Below are 19186 nucleotides of genomic sequence, written 5' to 3' on the forward strand. Positions count from 1 at the left end.
GGGCTGGCTATGTCTTTAGAAAGTCTTAATGTTGATGTTTGCTGTCGATCCGAGACCCATATTCAAGACTCTAGTGAAGTACTACAAATTCGCTCTCCATCTGTCGCTTCGAAAAGCTTGTTTCACGTGCGCTTATCCGGGGACTCTGTGGCATCTTCGTCTGGTCTTGCTGGCATTGATGTCGCACTAAGCGCTAGAGCTGAGGCAGCACTGATCGATTGGATCCCCATTAACAGTCGGTTATGTGCTGTTAGATTAGAAAGTTCCATCAAAGTGAGAAGAAACCAGTGTGAGAAACGGTGTCTTTTCGTCATCTCCGCCTATGCCCCGACAGATTGCAGCCCGGATGCAATCAAGGATGAGTTTTACCACCAGTTAACAGTTCTTCTCCAGAAAGCGCGTTCGACAGATATTGTAGTATTAGCCGGAGACTTGAATGCGCAGGTCGGGCGTCTAGGCACAGAAGAGAGTCGTTTAGGTGGCCGATGGGGACTTGTTGGTCGCAGGACAGATAACGGAGACTGTTTGCCGCAACTGTGCACAGACCACAACCTGTTTCTGGCTAGCACTAACTTCCGGCACAGTCATCGCCGGTGTGCAACCTGGAGTCCTCCCTCTGCATCTCAAGCCTGGACTCAGATTGATCACATCGCGATCAGCTACCGCTGGCGTGGTTATGTACAAGACTGCCGCTCCTTTTGGAGTACCTATCTGGAGTCTGATCATGCCCTGGTCTGCGCCAATCTCACCTTACTTTTCAGTGGCCGAAGGATTGACTGCCATCAACGGATCGATGTTAGTAAACTGGCTGCAACTTCTGTTGCAAGTAAGTATCGAGCCGAACTAGCTTCTAGGCTAGCTACCATCCCACCGAAAAGTATAGATGAGCATTGGTTGCATCTTCACGACGCCATGAAAATGGCGAGTAAAGCTGCTTGCGGCTTCGCGAAACGTCCCGCTTACAAGCACTGGGTTTCTTCTGGCTCCTTACAACTGATCGAAGCCCGTCGGTCTACTCTGGGTGACCGTGAGTTTGACCACAAACGAAGGCTGTTACGTAATGAAATCGGGCAAGGCTTGCGTAAGGACCGAGAAGCCTGGTGGTCGGAGCGTGACAGTGAGATGAAAGCAGCAGCTGCATCTGGTAACTGCCGGAAGCTCTTCCAACTCATCTGAGCCACTGGCAGCAACAAGTCTGGTGTGAGTGAAACAATCTACAAGGATGATGGGATGCCAATCACTAACATCTCTCGACGTCTTGGACGATGGGCGGAATTTTTCGAAGGGCAGTTCAACTGGCCTGCTGCTCCGGCAACATCAACCAGTTTGTCCTGTCCCCCATGGCTGGTGACGACTGATCCACCAAACGAGGCGGAAATCCGCAAGGAACTCCAACCCTTGAAGCGCTACAAATCACCGGGCTCAGATGACTTACCTCCGGCTCTTTTTAAAGATGGTGGTGACTTTCCGGCTAAGGAACTGACGGTGTTGTTTGCAAAGGTTTGGGAGCAAGAAAGTGTTCCAACATCATGGAATGAGTCAATAGTCGTCCCTATCTTTAAAAAGGGTTCACGTTGTTCCTGTAACAACTATCGGGGGATAAGTCTACCTCCGATTGCGTTCAAACTATTGGCTCCTGTCATTTTTCGTAGGTTGTTTAAAACCCGAGAACGATTGACTCGCGAGGAGCAGGCTGGTTTTCGTTCTGGTCGAGGATGCATTGATCACATCTTCACCCTCCGCCAAATGTTAGACCACCGTCATACTTATCGCAGGCCAACAATCGTAGTGTTTCTTGATATCAGGACTGCCTTCGATTCGTTGGACAGGACTGTTCTCTGGGATTGTCTATTGAAGAAGGGTGTGTCTGAGAAGTTCATTAACATCTTAAAGGCCCTGTATACGAACACCTCAGGCAGAGTGAGGGCATACAACCACCTTTCTCCCTTGTTTCATTCAAGCAGTGGGGTTAGGCAGGGTTGCCCGATCTCACCATTCCTCTTCAACTTTGCCATCGATGACATCCTGGAAACAGCTCTGATGGATGTAAGTAATGGCGGTGTGGATCTGCTGCCTGGAGAACGACTTCTCGACCTTGAGTATGCGGATGATATTGTCTTACTGTGCGATAATGCCCAAGGCATGCAATCCGCACTTAATCAGTTGGCAATCAGTGTCCGCAGGTACGGCATGTGCTTTGCACCCTCCAAGTGCAAAGTGCTCCTACAAGACTGGCAGGATTCTAATCCTGCACTCACCCTAGATGGTGAGCAGATTGAAGTAGTTGAGAAGTTCGTGTATCTAGGCAGCTATATAAGTGCTGGTGGTGGCGTGAGTGATGAGATTGATGCACGTATAAGGAAAGCCAGAGCGGCTTATGCCAATCTGGGTCATCTTTGGCGTCTTCATGATGTTAGTCTGGCTGTAAAAGGTCGGATCTACAACGCGTCTGTGAGAGCAGTTTTGCTCTATCCTTGTGAAACCTGGCCTCTCCGAGTTGAGGATGTTAGACTACTCTCTGTGTTCAATCATCGTTGTCTCCGAAGGATTGCTGACACCCAGTGGCAGCACCATGTTAGTAATGCAGAGGTTCGACATCGTGTGTTCGGGCGCCGAGACGATAATTCAATTGGTGTCACCATCTTGAAACACCGACTTCGGTGGCTTGGACATGTTCTACAAATGTCGTCCCAGAGACTTCCACAACGTGCATTATTTGCCGACTCTGGGACTGGTTGGAAAAAGCAGAGAGGTGGTCAGTGTATGACATGGTGTCGTGGTATGAAAGAAAGCTGCAAAGGACTAGCTTCTGTTGGTCCTTCACGACTCCCTGGCTGGGGTCCGAGAGATGGTGCAACACAGTGGCTAGAGACGTTATCGGATATGGCTCAGAATAGAAGCCAGTGGCGATCCTGCTGCAACCTTCTTTTACTTTCTACATAAAGAGTGGTTCTAACTTTCTTAACTGAAAGAGTCTTCTGGTTGTACATTTTAGTCCGCGTTATCTTTTCATCCTTTCTCTTCCTACTTTCATTATTTTGTGTGGCGCATATGTATCTGGTGCCCTTTTGTACCAATATATATGTGTTTAAATAAATTAATAAATAAATAAATAAAATTTAAACTTGAATTAATGTTAATTCGGTTATTAATTTTCTGAAGAAGTGGCTTACACTGAGTCACGAATCGTCAGAAAACCTAATTTTTGTACTGATAAGGATATTACAAATATATAATTTATCAACTCAGATATGTTCACTTCAAAATGCATTTGAATGATAGACCAAAATGAACACGACTGATTAAATATTAAAAAGTCAATCAATAAAATGTATTACTGCTTAAAGTAGAAAATATAAATGATTACCTTCTTTATCTGATAATTTAGAGAACTCTTGACATGTTATTACTTTTGAACTTTGTCCACAACGACATTTTAACGAAATAGATAATTCACATGGAGGACAAGGGCCAGTATGACAATATTCTGAACATGTATGGCCACATAATGGTCTAGGACGTCCACAGATATTAGGACAAGTAGGTAAAGGATCCGTACAAGATTGTCGATTTCCGTATAAACAACCTGTGGATACCTATAAATGTAAAAAAATGACCTAATTTTTCTGTAACCAAATAAATATTAGATATATGTTACAACAGTAAGAAAGGTATAATAAACATTCAAATATATTTCCCAAGGATTTATTGTAGATATAAGGTAAATTTTACAAAACCTAAACCACCACTTGAACATGTTAGAAATATTGATTCAAACCAAACTTAACAATTACCGATTAGCGCTTAATAACAAAACTACTACTACTGTGGTGTGTGCTACTTGCGTTGACAGATATAAGTAGTATGTAATAGCAGTTGGGAGTGGAATGCCTGCAAGCAGAAGAGTGAAATGAAGAGAATAGAAAGGAAAACAAAGAGCAAATGGAATAACAACAAAATTGGAAGAATTAGGAAGGACAACTGAAGGAAGATGTGTAAATAATGTACCTAATGTATGATTATCACATTTTGCATAGAATAATAAATCGGTTTATCTCACCTATGTCTTCGTTCACTACACTACTGCTATACTAGAAGAGTGGGCAAACAGAAACTTAGGATAATAGCATACACTAGTTAATGCTGTTACACATAGTAATATGACAACGAAAGATTATCAAAAGAAACGAGAAAATAAAATGAATTAAAAATGAACATAAATAGACGGAGGAATAAATAAGTAGTAAAATTAGCAAAGATTAAAGGAGTAAGGTATCTTCCCCATTATTATCTATGTTGATCTACATTACTTAGGGCCGTCAATCATACATTGAAGAAAATCGTATACGACTAGTACTAACAGTAATTGATTACTTGAGATAATGCTCTTTGGTTTTGTTTATTTTTAGGTATATTACGACCTGATCCTCTTCTAGATAATATCAAATAAACGTTATTTAGTTAATTTTATAGAGTTGAGATCATGAGTCAATTGAAGCTAGACTACCATGGAAAACCTGGAAGCACTGGACGGCCGTATCGTCCTATTATGGGACTCCTCAGCTCGAAACTGGTGGGTCCTGGGTTCGAATCCCGCGAGAGTGGGTTCGTGGACGCGCACTGCTGAGGAGTCCCATAATAGGACGAAACGGCCGTCCAGTGCTTCCAGGTTTTCCATGGTAGTCTAGCTTCAATTGACTCATGATCTCAACTCTATAAAATACTAAAATCTCCACAAAACCCCTTCTGTTATTTAGTTAAGTTAATATTCAATTGATGACACACGTATCAAGGTTGACACAATTCTCTGCACAGATAATTAAGACAAGTAATCTGTATTGTAAATGATAAACTCATTTCAATAACAACGACATTATATAGCTATGGATGAGGATAAAAGTTATTTAACGTTTTATGAACTCATAACGAATCAATAATTAAACTTTAATTGAATTAGATTAACTTACTCTCTAGTTATTTAAGTATGAGCTACACCGTAAGTGTGAGAGCTAATGATATCGATCGATTGTCTAGATCGAAGAAGATGGAGCGGGTTTCGGACGTGGGACTTAATTGCTGAAATTTAAACGCCTTAACTACAAAAAGCTACCGCCCCACTAACCGACTAGTTAAATTTTATTGATCAGACTGACAAGTGAATCATATTTTTTTGTAAACCAAGGAAATAATAATAATAACTACACATAGTAAATATCAAGCATTTAAACTACACTAATATAAACTAACCAATTTAGTGAGGGGTGTTTTTCCACAAGGACAGGTTAAACACCATGCCGGATCAAGTGCACACGGTGGACATTCTCCAGAATGACAAAAATTTGAACACTTATGATTTTTGCAACTTAACTGACGATCACACACACGATTACATGAGAAAGAAGGACCAATTTTAACCAATAGCAAATTAGATGAAGTAATCTGTTCATTATTATATTCAACTATTTTAGTCGAATCAGTATTATCGCTATTATGTTCGGATAATTGAGAGGATAAACTATTGTTTAAATCATCACTAACACATAATGATAAATCATCAGTAATTGATATTTGCTGAAGTTTTAAAATATCAGAATAATCGTTACTGGTCATTTTACTTTGAAATTCCACAAAAGCTGTACGTAAAGTTTGCAAATCTTTTGTAGAAAAAGTGCATTTTCTTATTTCATTACTGCCACAAATCAACTTTACATTATTATCCTGACCACAAAAACAAGCTAGTAAAAAAGAAAATAAATACATAAATAAATCATTATGAGCAAAGAAGAATAGTGGCTAGCAGCGGTGGAATCCAGGAAATGTGTTTCGTCCAATTTGGGACTTGTCAGCTGGATGAATTTAATTCAAGCAAGCAACACAAAAATGTATTAAAAACAAAGTACATGTAAAGAAAAAAAAGCATTGAAATTCAATTCAAATGTAGAAATTGAGTTTCTTAATATTATCCAAGTGAACGGGTTACTTGAAGATAGGAATCAGAGGATTATAGAGATCGTTAATGAAACTAGTTAACTTAATGAATATCAGATTAATCACCTTTTGATTAATAGCTTAATTACTACGACAAACGACGAGATAAACGTAATCCCTATATGCTCACAAGCTCATTCTAGCTCACAGTACAATCAGAAAACAAAGATAGTAAGAGGACCTAAATGTCTGTTATTCTTTATTCATCATGACTCAAAAACTCATAGACTTATAAACATTGATTATCTAACTTACGGTATCACAAATAAGAAATCAAAATACATACATGACCAAGACATAAGAGATACGAAATTGAGTAATAGGCCCGTAACTAGTAAACAACAGTTTAAGGATGGTAACACAAAACAATATCTTAGAAGTCAAAAGGGATTTATATATATATATATATATATATATATATATATATATATAACTATAATCCACCAAAATTAAATCTTTACAGTTCTTGATGAGTTGTTTACTAACCCGGAGATTTTACTGAAACGTTTGCTTTTTTCATTTTGTTCCTCAATAAATATTACTACAGAAAGTAGGACATACATTAAATCTGTATGGAAATGATCAAACTTTCATTATCGATCATCTAGAAAGATATGAATGGCTTCCTCCAATGAGCCTTATTTTAATAAACACTTTTAAAAACACCGAATCACATAATATGGATTTTCAGTGAGAAGATAAGTGCCAAACACAAATGTGGAACTAAATAAATAAAGGGAATACAAAGTATTGATACTTTTCTAATTTTAATTAAATTGCAACATAACATGATCTTCACCCAATTCTCTCAGTAAATAACTGTCTGACTTTTGACTTGGTTGATAAAAATTCGCTGTAAGCAATTTGTACCATGAACTTTCATTGAATAACTGCTGAAAGCTGGGAGTATTGTGTTGGCTGTTTCGTCCCAGTTTAAAATTTCTTAAAATTTCCAAAAGTCGATAAGATACAAAATGGGAATACTAAAGTAACATGAGCTTACTGCTCAATCTATTATTTGATGTGAAATAAGATTCAATAATATTAAATCTTTAAAATCAAAACTCATATAATCGACAAGGCGAACAATTATATTCAATAGTAATTTAGAATTTAGATGCCAGCTCAGTGGTCTATCGGCTAAGTGCTCTGGCGCGAGACTGGTAGGTCCTGAGTTCAAATATCGCCAGACGGGATCGTGGACGCGCACTGTTGAGGAGTCCCATGGTCGGAAGAAACGGCCGTCCAGTGTTTCCAGGCCTTCCATGGTGGTCTAGCTTCAATTGACTCATGATTTCAACTATGAAAAATTTAGACTATTACAAATAGTTAAAATGTGAAACGAAACAACTGTTTTTCAAGCAGACAGTTCATAGGATAAAACGGTCAATACAAAATATAATATATTATACCTGTTTCAATTATCCACTGACAAGGATTACAGGAACCATAATGACAAGTTGATAAACATGTATGGAAACCAGTTGCGCAATTAAATGAAAGTTGACGTTTACATATTTGACCACAAGGTTGAAGATTAGGATCACCACAAGTAGCAGAACGTTGAGATTTTCCACATGGGCAACTCAAAGTGATAGTTGCTAAACATGGAGGGCATGGACCTGGATGACAAAGTCTATAGGAATGAAAATAGATTATAATGAAGTTTTATTTCCGACATTAATTCTATGAATAAATAGTATATTTGTAATATCTCAATGAGTAGAAAAATTAGATTTTCTGACGTTTCGTAACTCGGTGTAAGCCACTTCTTCAGAGAACCGAATTTGGTTATTTATGAACTAATTTTGCTTAATTGTGAATATTTATTTTGATAGGTAAAATGGGAAAAAGATACTTTGATACCAAAATGTAACAGAAATGTGAGATTCTAACTATAACTGTTGGAAAATCATGTGTATTTAGCAACTTATATCTGATTCCGAGTTTCTATTTGTCATCACCATACTTTGACAGCTATACCACAGTGGCACCAGTAATAAATATTTCCTGTTTGAGTTTTAATTAAACCTTTTACCAAATAAAGATCGAACTATCAACGGAGATCCAAAACTAAAAAATTAATCAACATTCTTTCGAAAAACGTTCATTGTCAGTAATAGTTTGTGTACGTCGGTAAGAGCTCCTGTGTTGGTGTTTATGAAGTGTTCAAGATCAATGACTGAAAATTTTATTTTAATGTTGCTCAATATCGGTCAAAATATTGTGTATGAATTACATAAACGTATAATTTATTATTTTTGGCCGTATAACAAACCATGAATCCATTAACCCTCCTCCCATACACACATACACGAACGATAGACCACACAAACCTCAACGTCCTCGAATTTCATTCAGAACACATAAAAACTAGATAAGTGGTCAGAAGCACTTTTTGCTCCTAAATAAAGTAGATATACGATTTAAAGTCATGACCACAAATAATACATAGCAAACTGAACATAACCGGAAAGTTTTAAATAACTTCGCAAACCTAACTATCCACAATATTCAATCAAATCGAAGTTAAAATAGAAATACGCTTATAAAGAGATGCTGTTCATTTAACCAAAATTACTTAACATAAAATGTTACAATACATAAGTTTGAGTATTTTTAAACTCACTCTGTGCAAAGATGAGTGCACTGATAATCAGACAAACTGGATTCAGAAGTTATACGTTTCACTTTATTGCAAACTTGGTCACAACCATGTGGTATTGTCATACGAGCAGGGTGAAATTCAGGATTTTTAGTGCGTCCACAAAAGCATCGATAAGAAATTAGTTGGGGAGACAAGTCATAAGTTGTCTGACAAGATGGACAGCGCCAAACGGGAGATGAATCAGATTCGATGTTATGTTCTTGGAATGATTTTTTGGCCCAAGACCTAATACATGATAGGTGGTAAATATGATAACACGTAGCACATGACCATATTGGGTCAGTAACACGAATTTCTGAAATGCATATCATACACTGATATGTGCTGTTGCGCAATCCATCGATAAGGTTACCTGACCAATAGATATCATAAATATCGTCATAAAATGTAAGCACTCGAAAAAGACGGAAACAACGTAAAATATGTGTCTAATTAACTTCTAATGACTGAGAACAACATTAGTCAACAAAATAAACACGAGAAATTTGCAGGAACCACCTAGTTTATATCCATTTTGTTAAAGTGAACACATCACAAAATATTTAAATCCTACCAAAACAGGAGGTATACTTTGGCCAATTATGAATATAAAGGAGGTCACTATACGAACAATGGTATTCCAAGTAGCATACCTTTTCCAAACTGTACGGTTATGAGTAGAAAACAGTATCGTTTACTATCATTCAACATATGCGCACTCGAGCTAATTAAATTGAAGTATATAATGTAAATGAGTCGAACTATCATTAGCAATCATAATTAGGGATGAACGTCTACGTATAATAAGGAGTCATTATTTATATATACGCAACTGCTAAGTTATTAAATTAGGAAGGACGGGATAGTCTATAAATTAATAGTGCTTAAATGAGTGTATTCATTGTGTGGTTTAAAAAGTTGACTTTTAAGTCTAACCTTTAGTAAGGAATTCGTTTTGATTTTGATATACAAACAGATAGGAAATACTATCCTTTGACAGGGGTAATCAGAAAGACTAATTACTATCATAATTCCTAGTCATAAAATTTAGTCTGATGCTGTTTGTGAAACACCTTTACTAAAGCTTCACTTTTTGTTAACGTAGTGACCGAGGGAAGTAAGTTACACTTGTAAATGTGTGAAATTTACAAGTATATGCTTGAACTCTATCAAAGCACCTTGAAGACCAGGTGACCATGAAGCTTTCCTTGTACTAGAAAGAACTCCGTCACTATCACTGTTAGGAAATTCGGTAGCACTGTGGTACATGCTACTTATGTCGACAAACATAAGTAGTATGTAACGCCAATCAGAAGTGGAATGCCTGTCAAAAATAGGTTGAGAATATTGAACTGAATAAAACAGAAAGGGAAACAGAAAGAAACCGAGAATCAAAAGAATCATGAAGGATGTAAAAAACAATTGACAAAAGATTTGTAAATGAAGTATTTTATGTATGGTTTTCACATTTTAAGGAAGAACTCTGTAATTTTGCGTTAAATAATAAATCGATCACCCCACCAACTCTTCGTTCAATACAACACGACTGGAAAATTTAGCTGGCACTCACATTCTAACATAGTGGCATGGTTACAATTTTAAATTAGTCAGTTATACACAGTATTAAACCTGGTAAAAGTCTTTATCAGTTCAGGTTGCGACAACTAATATGAGGATATTTTTACAGAAATTAAAAAGACAAAACTCAAAGAAATCGGAATGACACTGGTATAAAACTAAACATTGAAAATATCGCGCAAAAAGAGATAATAAAATAGAAAGATTAGTAGAATATAACACAAGTGTTCAACACCTAAATGAAGATAAGGAGTGGATAAATGTGCTACACTGCAAATCCGTTTGAGCTATATAACATCGTTTTAAGCTATAAAGTAGTGTTCATTTCCCAGCACGTTTTACTCAAATCCATGATTTCATATACTGATATCATATTTTGGTTTTATCGCCAGTTAAGTCTATTTATGTGCCAACTAGAGCGCCAGAGTCGTTTCAGTCGCACGTATTTACCATTTAACCAGGGACTTTATGTTTAAACCTAGCATTACCGATCGGTTGATTTCACTATGAACAAAAATTACCTAGACACAAACGCTGAATAGTATCCATTGTTCTTGATAAGAATGAGAGCATCTCATCTAAACTATAAGTGTGACAAGGCAAAATTACGGGAGTTACTCCCATATACGTAGAAATTATATTCCATACAAACTAACCATTTATGGAGTACTAAAGATAAACGAGGTGACTGATACTGTGTGTTGAAAACCAACAATAAATTCTCCAAGAAAATTATTGCCCTTGGGCATATACATAACGATATGTGATAAAAATGGGGGTAGTGAAAAGTCCCGAGAAACACTACATTATGTAAACACTTCAGATTACATTTGCCCAGAAGCCCTGACTCATCCGTATGCGTTCAAGTTCAGCGACATCAAAAGATATTTCATTGTGAAGAAACCTCTCAATTGATGATGGGATCCAATGTTCCCTTCAGTTACCAACAACGGTGCCACCATTGAACGTTATTACATTTGTTGATGTCCCAGACATGGAATAATAGTAAAAATTTGATCAACATATTTGTGGCTTCATCTGAAAACTGGTTTTTATACCTAGATCACCAATATGATCATTTAAATCCAAAGACAGAATCATAATACAAACTTTACGTGCCTCTTTGGTAAGACCATTTATTTAGTCGTAGAACTTATCGGTCATTGTAAGCGAGCTACAGTTCATTGGAGCGAAGATATATTTGAATATAATAAGTTACTTCGATTGATAATTTCAGTCTAGTAGTACAGAAGTTTTCCTCAATGAGGATCTGGTCAGTTAGGCCTACTTTGCTTTTACCTAATGGAGTTACAGCGAAGTCAATATTACAGGGTATCAAACCAGATGTACACAGAACACCGATTGGAAGGACAATTAGGTAAGAATGTGTTCAGATGTAATTTAAACCAAAACCAATAAATAATCTGCAACATTTTTCCGTCCTATAAATGAACAATTGTGAAAAGAAATAAGAAAGGTGCTCCCTAAATATATTTTTTGACTGTTTCTGTTTTGCTTATTCGGTTGTTTATTATTTATTTCGTGAGTTATTTCTTTAGAATCCGTTTTATCTTTTTTTGATGATATATCTCTTGATGCCAATAATGTATCACGTTTATATTTATAAAGAAGCTGCAAAAAATTGACTCACTTCTCAAATTATCATGATTTTTAGGCTCACAATTTACTTTTAAGGTAGTTTTTGGTCGTTGTTGAAAAGACAAGGAAGTATCACTTTCTGAAGAACCAGTTTGAACTAGGTAGGTGGACTCAACCGAATAGTTTGGATTGGTTGAAGACTCAGAGGTTGATAGCGTCCGAATAATTTGATGGCCATCAAATTCATGTCCGGAATATGGAGAACCTCTTCTGTGGTCAAAGTTTCTTGAAGGGGGGCCTAAAAAGCCACTGACAGTCATCGAGGGATTATTTCTCCTATACGGATAGCAAAGGCGGTCACATGGTCTATAATGGTTACGATGTCCAGATCCACTGTTAAAATTATCTGCTACTGAACTTGGACACCGGTAAGTGTGTACTGATGTTGCTGAACGAGAAGAGGCACGATGAGTGGTCCCATTTGCTTGACGTATATATCTGTTACCTCTAGATAGACGTGGATTACTTCTGGCATCAAGATACATTCTGATTACCGATTTTGAGAGATCCAAGCAAACGTTTGTCACTTAAGGAGGATTAATGAAACTTTATGAGTGGCATTTCAAAGCAGAAAATGTATGTTTTAAACATGCAAAGTCTGCACTCAACTTTATTTCAAATTAGATAAACATATGACTCGTATAATCAACTGCTTAGAGTTTTAGCGATGCTATGAGTGTATAGTAATGTCAAAAATCTAACATTAATTTTCAAACGTTACTCCGTAACCCCCGCTCAGTGCGAGCACAACTGAATAACAGTGAACAAGGTAGTAGTCTTTGTAATAACACAGAACCTAAAACGAATAAGACATAGAGTTCCTAAATTTAAATACTGTTACGACTTCCAGAAGAAATAGTCGATCCCGTGTTCTTTGCATTCAACAGGGAGTTAATCGCCTACGTAAGCTAGCTTACAAATATCATGAGTCCAGTCAACTGTGCTCCAATGAATAGATCTCTTTATCCAACTTACTTTGTAGTACCGTATACAGGTCACTCTAGTTTAGATCAAGCTCTTAACCCTGCTCACCAAGGAACTTATAATACTCAAAGCTGAGTCAAATAACTAAACTATCAACACAAAATACAAACATACAGAAATACCAAAATTGGTCGGTTGTAAGACGCGTGTTCGGGAAATAACTCTGTTGGTTTTGCTGTTACACCAAACACTGATGATGTTACACAACACTACTGATTATTATGAGGGACTCCATTGGCATAAAACAAACGGATTATGTGTTTTAGTGTAATTCTGAGGTTTCAACACTTAAAAGATTACTATGTATAAGACAGATTTGTTGTCCTTATTATTAAGCGGTTATTTGTTCTGAAATGTCGTTGTTGTATCCTTATTTACTAGTGCGAATATAAGTAAAAAATGTTATATGGGGTTTTTTATAATTTACTTCTCAGTGTTAGGTCTGCATAATAATACCTTCTTGACACTGAAAGATAACAGAACGTATTACCTAATTTACTCTGACGTACAATTAATGCTTTTAGCGTTTATAAAGCTTGAGTATGCTGAGAAGATAATAACAATGTATGAAGCAAAGAGACTATGTAAAAATGTTAAAATGTTTTTTTATTCACTACGTATAGATAACTAGATATCGACGCAATCAAATCGGGTGAATTTTTGGCTGATAACATCTGATGGCATTCACGACCACAGTAAGAACACCGATGAACTGAAGTCGTAAAAGCTCCTCAAAATGAACATTCATTTAGCTTTAAGTGGAAATACTTCCTAATGGCGCCCGGCTAACCATGGTATCCATATCCCCACACAGCCCACATGATACGCATTTCCTTCTGTTGCAATCCAGCTTTGAATTCTCACGGTACCTATGTCTCCCTACATTTGAATATATTGTATTTTCAACCAATATTGTTTGCTATTGTTACTCTTCTTGATATAATTCTTGAGAGTATTTTCCTCGATGAGCCCAGTATTTAATATATTTCCCTAATAAGATCGTAGCATAAACTTAAAGAGTGAGAGAACTTGATATTAACAAGACTGTATGTAAATTGTAAGCGTTATTTATCACATCCAAGACAGTTTTCAATATACTGGGAGCCACTCGTTATAATAAGCTTGGTTTAGAAAAGTAATATAGGGTGAAGATGCTCAGTGTCCCTCAAAGGGATAACTAAAGGATATCAAACGCAATAAATCTCATTTTTCAGCCACACAAAGTTCCCAACACAATAAAGACATTTTAAAGCTACTCTTAACAAAAAAAGAAATTGAGCTTTTCTATACAAATTTAGTCAGTAATATACATTACTCTGGAAGTTTCACTTCAACAAAAATAAGTTATAACAGTTGGAGAAACCCAGCACCATATCGAACGTCCATGCGGCCTCGTCACATCTTTGTATACCGACAATGTTAGTATTAGGTTTTTATTCAACGAAGTTACACCAGGGTCAAACGATTTTGGGAATAAATTATCGAAGCCTTTAATTGAAACCTGTAATAAGGTCAAGTATTCCTGCAATAGTGAATTTACTACAACTCATAGCAGTTGGTTCAACATATTTTTATTTATGATCCCATAAAGAGATATAATGATTAATCAGTATGTCCAATCAGATAAAGCTGTCTACTCTCCCCCTTCCTCTTTCTTCTGGTGATTGACTGGATTATGAAGACTTCGACATCTGACGGGAAGCACGGAATAAAATGGACATCTCAGAATCAATTAGACGATTTGGAGTTGGCAGATAACTTAGTCCTTCTATTCCATACATATGAACAAATACAGACGAAGACAACAAATGCAGCAGCAGCCTCTGCATCAATAGGCATCAACATACACAAAGAAAAAAGCAAGATTCTCAAATACAACATGAAGAACACCAACCCAGTAACACTTGATGGCGAAACTCTGGAAGATGTAGAAACATTCACGTACCTGGGAAACATTATTGATAAACAAGGAGGATCTGATTGATGCAGATGTAAAGGCGAGGATTGGCAAAGCAAGGACAGCATTTCTACAATTGAAGAACATATGGAACTCAAAACAACTGTCAACTAATTTCGAAGTGAGAATCTTCAATACGAACGTCAAGACAGTCCTACTGTACGGAGTTGAAACGTCAAGAACTACTACATCCATCGTCAGGAAGGTACAAGTATTTATAAACAGTTGTCTCCGCAAAATACTCAACATTCACTGGCCGGATACCATCAGCAATAGTCTGTTACGGGAGAGAACAAACCAGCTTGCAGCTGAAGAGGAGATTAGGAAAAGACGTTGAAAGTGGATCGGACATACATTACGGAAATCACCAAAGTGCATCACGAGGCAAGCCCTAACTTGGAATTCGGAAGGGAAGCGGAAAAGAGGAAGGTCAAAGAACACATTACGCCGGGAAATAGAAGCAGATATGAAAAGGTTGAATAACTACTGGAAAGGATTGCCCCGGATAGGGTTGGATGGAGAACGCAAGTATGCGGCCTATGTTCCGCCAAGAGGGGTAACAGGCGTAAGTAAGTAAAGTGGTTGATGGTAAACGACATCGTTGTAGAAACCTGCTGGTGAATGCGATGAATTTGAACAACACTATACAACTTTTCTCATGTTAGTAGTAAATACCCATTTAGAGAGATTTGAGTCTAAGCCTGAGAAACACCTGACCATAGATATCATCAAATTATGTAACACAAACACTAAACAACCAGAATAACGCAGACGAACTCAAAGTACTTTGAGTTGTCCCACGCGGGATAACTGAACATAGTCGTAACGAAACAACCATGAGGAAACAAAAAAGGGGAAATAACAGCGAATAAGAGAGATATAAAAGGACATTCCTAAATAAAATAGGGGAGACTTGAAGAAATTCCTTTTATGTGGTTGCATGCAATCACATGTCTACTTTCTTGCTTGCCAAAGGCAAATGGCGAAATTTGCAAGATTTCTTTGTGCTTTTGTTCCCATTATCCCCCATAAATCAGATTTTATTTCCCCCTTTTTATCTTGCCTGATATTTTATATATCTTTCCAGGATATTTTCATGCTATTTCCCCATTGGTTTCCTGAAGTATGACCAAATTTTATCGACTAGATTTCAAATAGTATGTGACGTGTTTAAACATAACTAATATCTATAACGTATGAACTGAAGTAAACTGATGTATGTAATAAAAACAGCTGACTAGTAACGCACACTTTAAACTCCCCGGTTTCACTTTGGAAAGGACAGGAGGCTTGATGGTCTGTATTAGTCCTGGCAATAATGGTCTCTCAGTTGATCCAAGTTTCTTTTGAAAGAATCAACAGACGGAGCCCAATCATGTATTGAGGTAATGAATCCCACTCGTTGATGATTCGATGAGAAAGTTGATAGTCAGCTGACAAGTGATTTGTTCTGGTCTTGTGAACTTTTTTGGAGTGTCCTCAAAAATTCCTTGTTTTGGAAGAAAAGAAAAATGAGGGTATATCAGATGCAAATTTATCACTAATTTGAAAACTGTAATCAATTCCCGTCTAGTCCTTCAAAATGACAACGGGAATAGGTTTAGTTTAGTTATTCGAGCATCATATGGGAGCGTCGCTATTCCGATTGTAGCTGTAAATAATTCCCCGAAATCAATAGCTCTGTAAGTGTTCGACATTGGGTGCTGACCACATTAGTTTTAGTGGACTCGTTTAGCTGAAGGCGCTCGGTCATGCATCCGTACCAGATCACGTTACAGCACAGCGTGGTAAACATCTCCTACGTTCGCTAGCCAGATTAGATCAGTCACTTCTCGATATATTGATAACCCATGAAATATATCTTCCAACCTCCTCGCTTCTGACTTCTGATTTTAACTGGGTGGGCGCGATTCGATTATAGGTGTTACTGGTAGAGTTATCAAACTACAATACTGGTGGTATCTTCACTATAGACGTAGCATACATTGACTTCGACAACGCTGTTGACAAAGTTCCCCACAACCGGTTGTTATACAAGTTGAGAAATGTTGGGGTTGGAGACATTCTATTGGTGTGGATAAAAGACTTCCTAGTTGGGTGACAACAAAGAGTACGGGTGAACTCCAAGTTGTCTATGTGGGAAACTGTGCTTAGCGGAGTGCCTCAGGGAACGGTTTTGGGGTCAGTGTTCTTCTCTTTATGTGTAAATGACCGTCCTCGTCTCCTGTCGTCACCGGTCTTGCTATGCGCTGACGATGTCGAAATATAGAGAGTGATAAAAAGTAAAGGTGATAGCTAAGAGCTCCAAACTTGACAATCGTCGATAAATACTTCCCAGTGCATTGCGACGCATATTGGTCATCAAGGTACTGATACATACATGATGAATAACACTGAGCCACCTGTTGTCCAGACATACTATGGCTTATGAGTCATCGTTAGCCAAAACCTAAAGACTTAAAAAATGTTCTAGAACCCTATGGTCAATTTGTAGGGCTTTTAGTCATGTCGACGCTAAAACGTTTTTGGCTTTGTACACAGTGTTCGTGCGTAGTAAACTTGAGTACTGCACACAAGCGGCTATTCCTTTCTGGAAAGAGACAGTGAGTTTTTACAAAAGTTCCGGAGAACAGCAACAAAGCTGATTATCGTGAAGATACCACCAGCATTGTAGTTTGACAACTCTTTACCAGTAACACCTCCTATAAACCTACCCTGGTAATATATGCTTATTATCCAGAGTGATTAGGTGTCAAATTGTTTTCACATTATTTTGTTATTATTATCCTTATCTATTCTTACTCCCATTTCCAGTCTAGCTGACCTTTTATTTTTATATATAAATGTTCTTAACAAGTATATATGTGATCAGATTTTTCGAAATGTATTGCGCTAATAATATCACATAGTTCTGATCATCTTCGTCTTCTTATTACATTATCGAAATTTATCAAAGAGACTAATTGCACTAAACTTCTTAAAAGAAGACTCCCTGCACATATATTTTTATTAGATAATTAGGTAGCTAGATTATATATATATATCCTTTATCACTAGCTGTCATTTACCTTATTGGCTACTATTAAACGACATACCATTCCTAATTTGTTCCTGATCTGTTAGTTGCAGTTCCCTATACCCACAGCCACTTTTAGCTTGATCTTGTATAATTATTATTTTTCATTTAGTGATGTGGTGAGGTCTCTGGTTTACTTGTATATAAACCACGTATGTTTGAAGTATACAATTCACACAGCGACTGTTATTTGTATTCTGGACAATCTGGATTAGGAGAGTAATTACCATTCAGAGTTTCGGAGTTGACTGAAGACTGCTCGTGCCAGTCAGCGCATCATTAGTTTATCACAGACAAGGTCATAGAGGCCGGTACTCTGATGGGTAATTCCGTCACGTGATATTTGGAGAGCTATAGGACAACTTTTCTTGGAACTTTCATCAGGCCTGGTGTCTGAAAATAATACACAGGGACAGATTGTGATGCATATCTGATTTTTGCAAACGCGGGTTTTCAGAACACCCGGAAAAGTATGTATTTAGTCACTCATCTATTACACCTTCATCAATACAAATGCAGGCCTTATCATTGGGTCCCAAGCTCTGTAATAGCACCTTCAAAGCCAGTAGACTTCATATGCAAAGCACAGTTTCCCACATAGACAACTTGGAGTTCACCCGTACTCTTTGTTGTCACCCAACTAGGAAGTCTTTTATCCACACCAATAGAATGTCTCCAACCCCAACATTTCTCAACTTGTATAACAACCGGTTGTGGGGAACTTTGTCAACAGCGTTGTCGAAGTCAATGTATGCTACGTCTATAGTGAAGATACCACCAGTATTGTAGTTTGATAACTCTTTACCAGTAACACCTATAATCGAATCGCGCCCACCCAGTTAAAATCAGAAGTCAGAAGCGAGGAGGTTGGAAGATATATTTCATGGGTTATCAATATATCGAGAAGTGACTGATCTAATCTGGCTAGCGAACGTAGGAGATGTTTACCACGCTGTGCTGTAACGTGATCTGGTACGGATGCATGACCGAGCGCCTTCAGCTAAACGAGTCCACTAAAACTAATGTGGTCAGCATCCAATGTCGAACACTTACAGAGCTATTGATTTCGGGGAATTATTTACAGCTACAAATCACCCCCCTAGTGAGGTAGTGATGACCCTTAGATGTAGCCAACCAGAAAATTAAACCCAACGAGTTTGTCGTTGGTAAACACTCTTCTGATAGCTTGCTATGTTTAGCAGCGTCTGGTCGTCTTTCCTTGCTATAACGGGCCATGAGATACATTATAGTAATCGTAAAGCAAAATACAATCGAAAATCTCGGTTCTTTATGAACT

General features: G+C 37.5%; 1 protein-coding gene across 1 annotated transcript in view; it reads right to left on the reverse strand.

The window, feature by feature from the left end:
* Positions 1 to 12357, reverse strand: part of Smp_156020 (putative glucose transporter) — a gene marked incomplete at both ends in the record, with an annotated part of 39010 nt that extends 26653 nt beyond the window's left edge. The window contains 5 exons of the mRNA XM_018793838.1: positions 3368 to 3596; positions 5248 to 5735; positions 7401 to 7624; positions 8618 to 9008; positions 11865 to 12357. Of these exons, the coding sequence (XP_018648310.1) occupies positions 3368 to 3596; positions 5248 to 5735; positions 7401 to 7624; positions 8618 to 9008; positions 11865 to 12357 (1825 nt within the window). The remainder of the gene's footprint in view (positions 1 to 3367; positions 3597 to 5247; positions 5736 to 7400; positions 7625 to 8617; positions 9009 to 11864) is intronic.
* Positions 12358 to 19186: the final 6829 nt, after the last annotated feature.

Source organism: Schistosoma mansoni, chromosome 1 (genome assembly GCF_000237925.1).
Source record: "Schistosoma mansoni strain Puerto Rico chromosome 1, complete genome".
Taxonomy (NCBI): domain Eukaryota; kingdom Metazoa; phylum Platyhelminthes; class Trematoda; order Strigeidida; family Schistosomatidae; genus Schistosoma; species Schistosoma mansoni.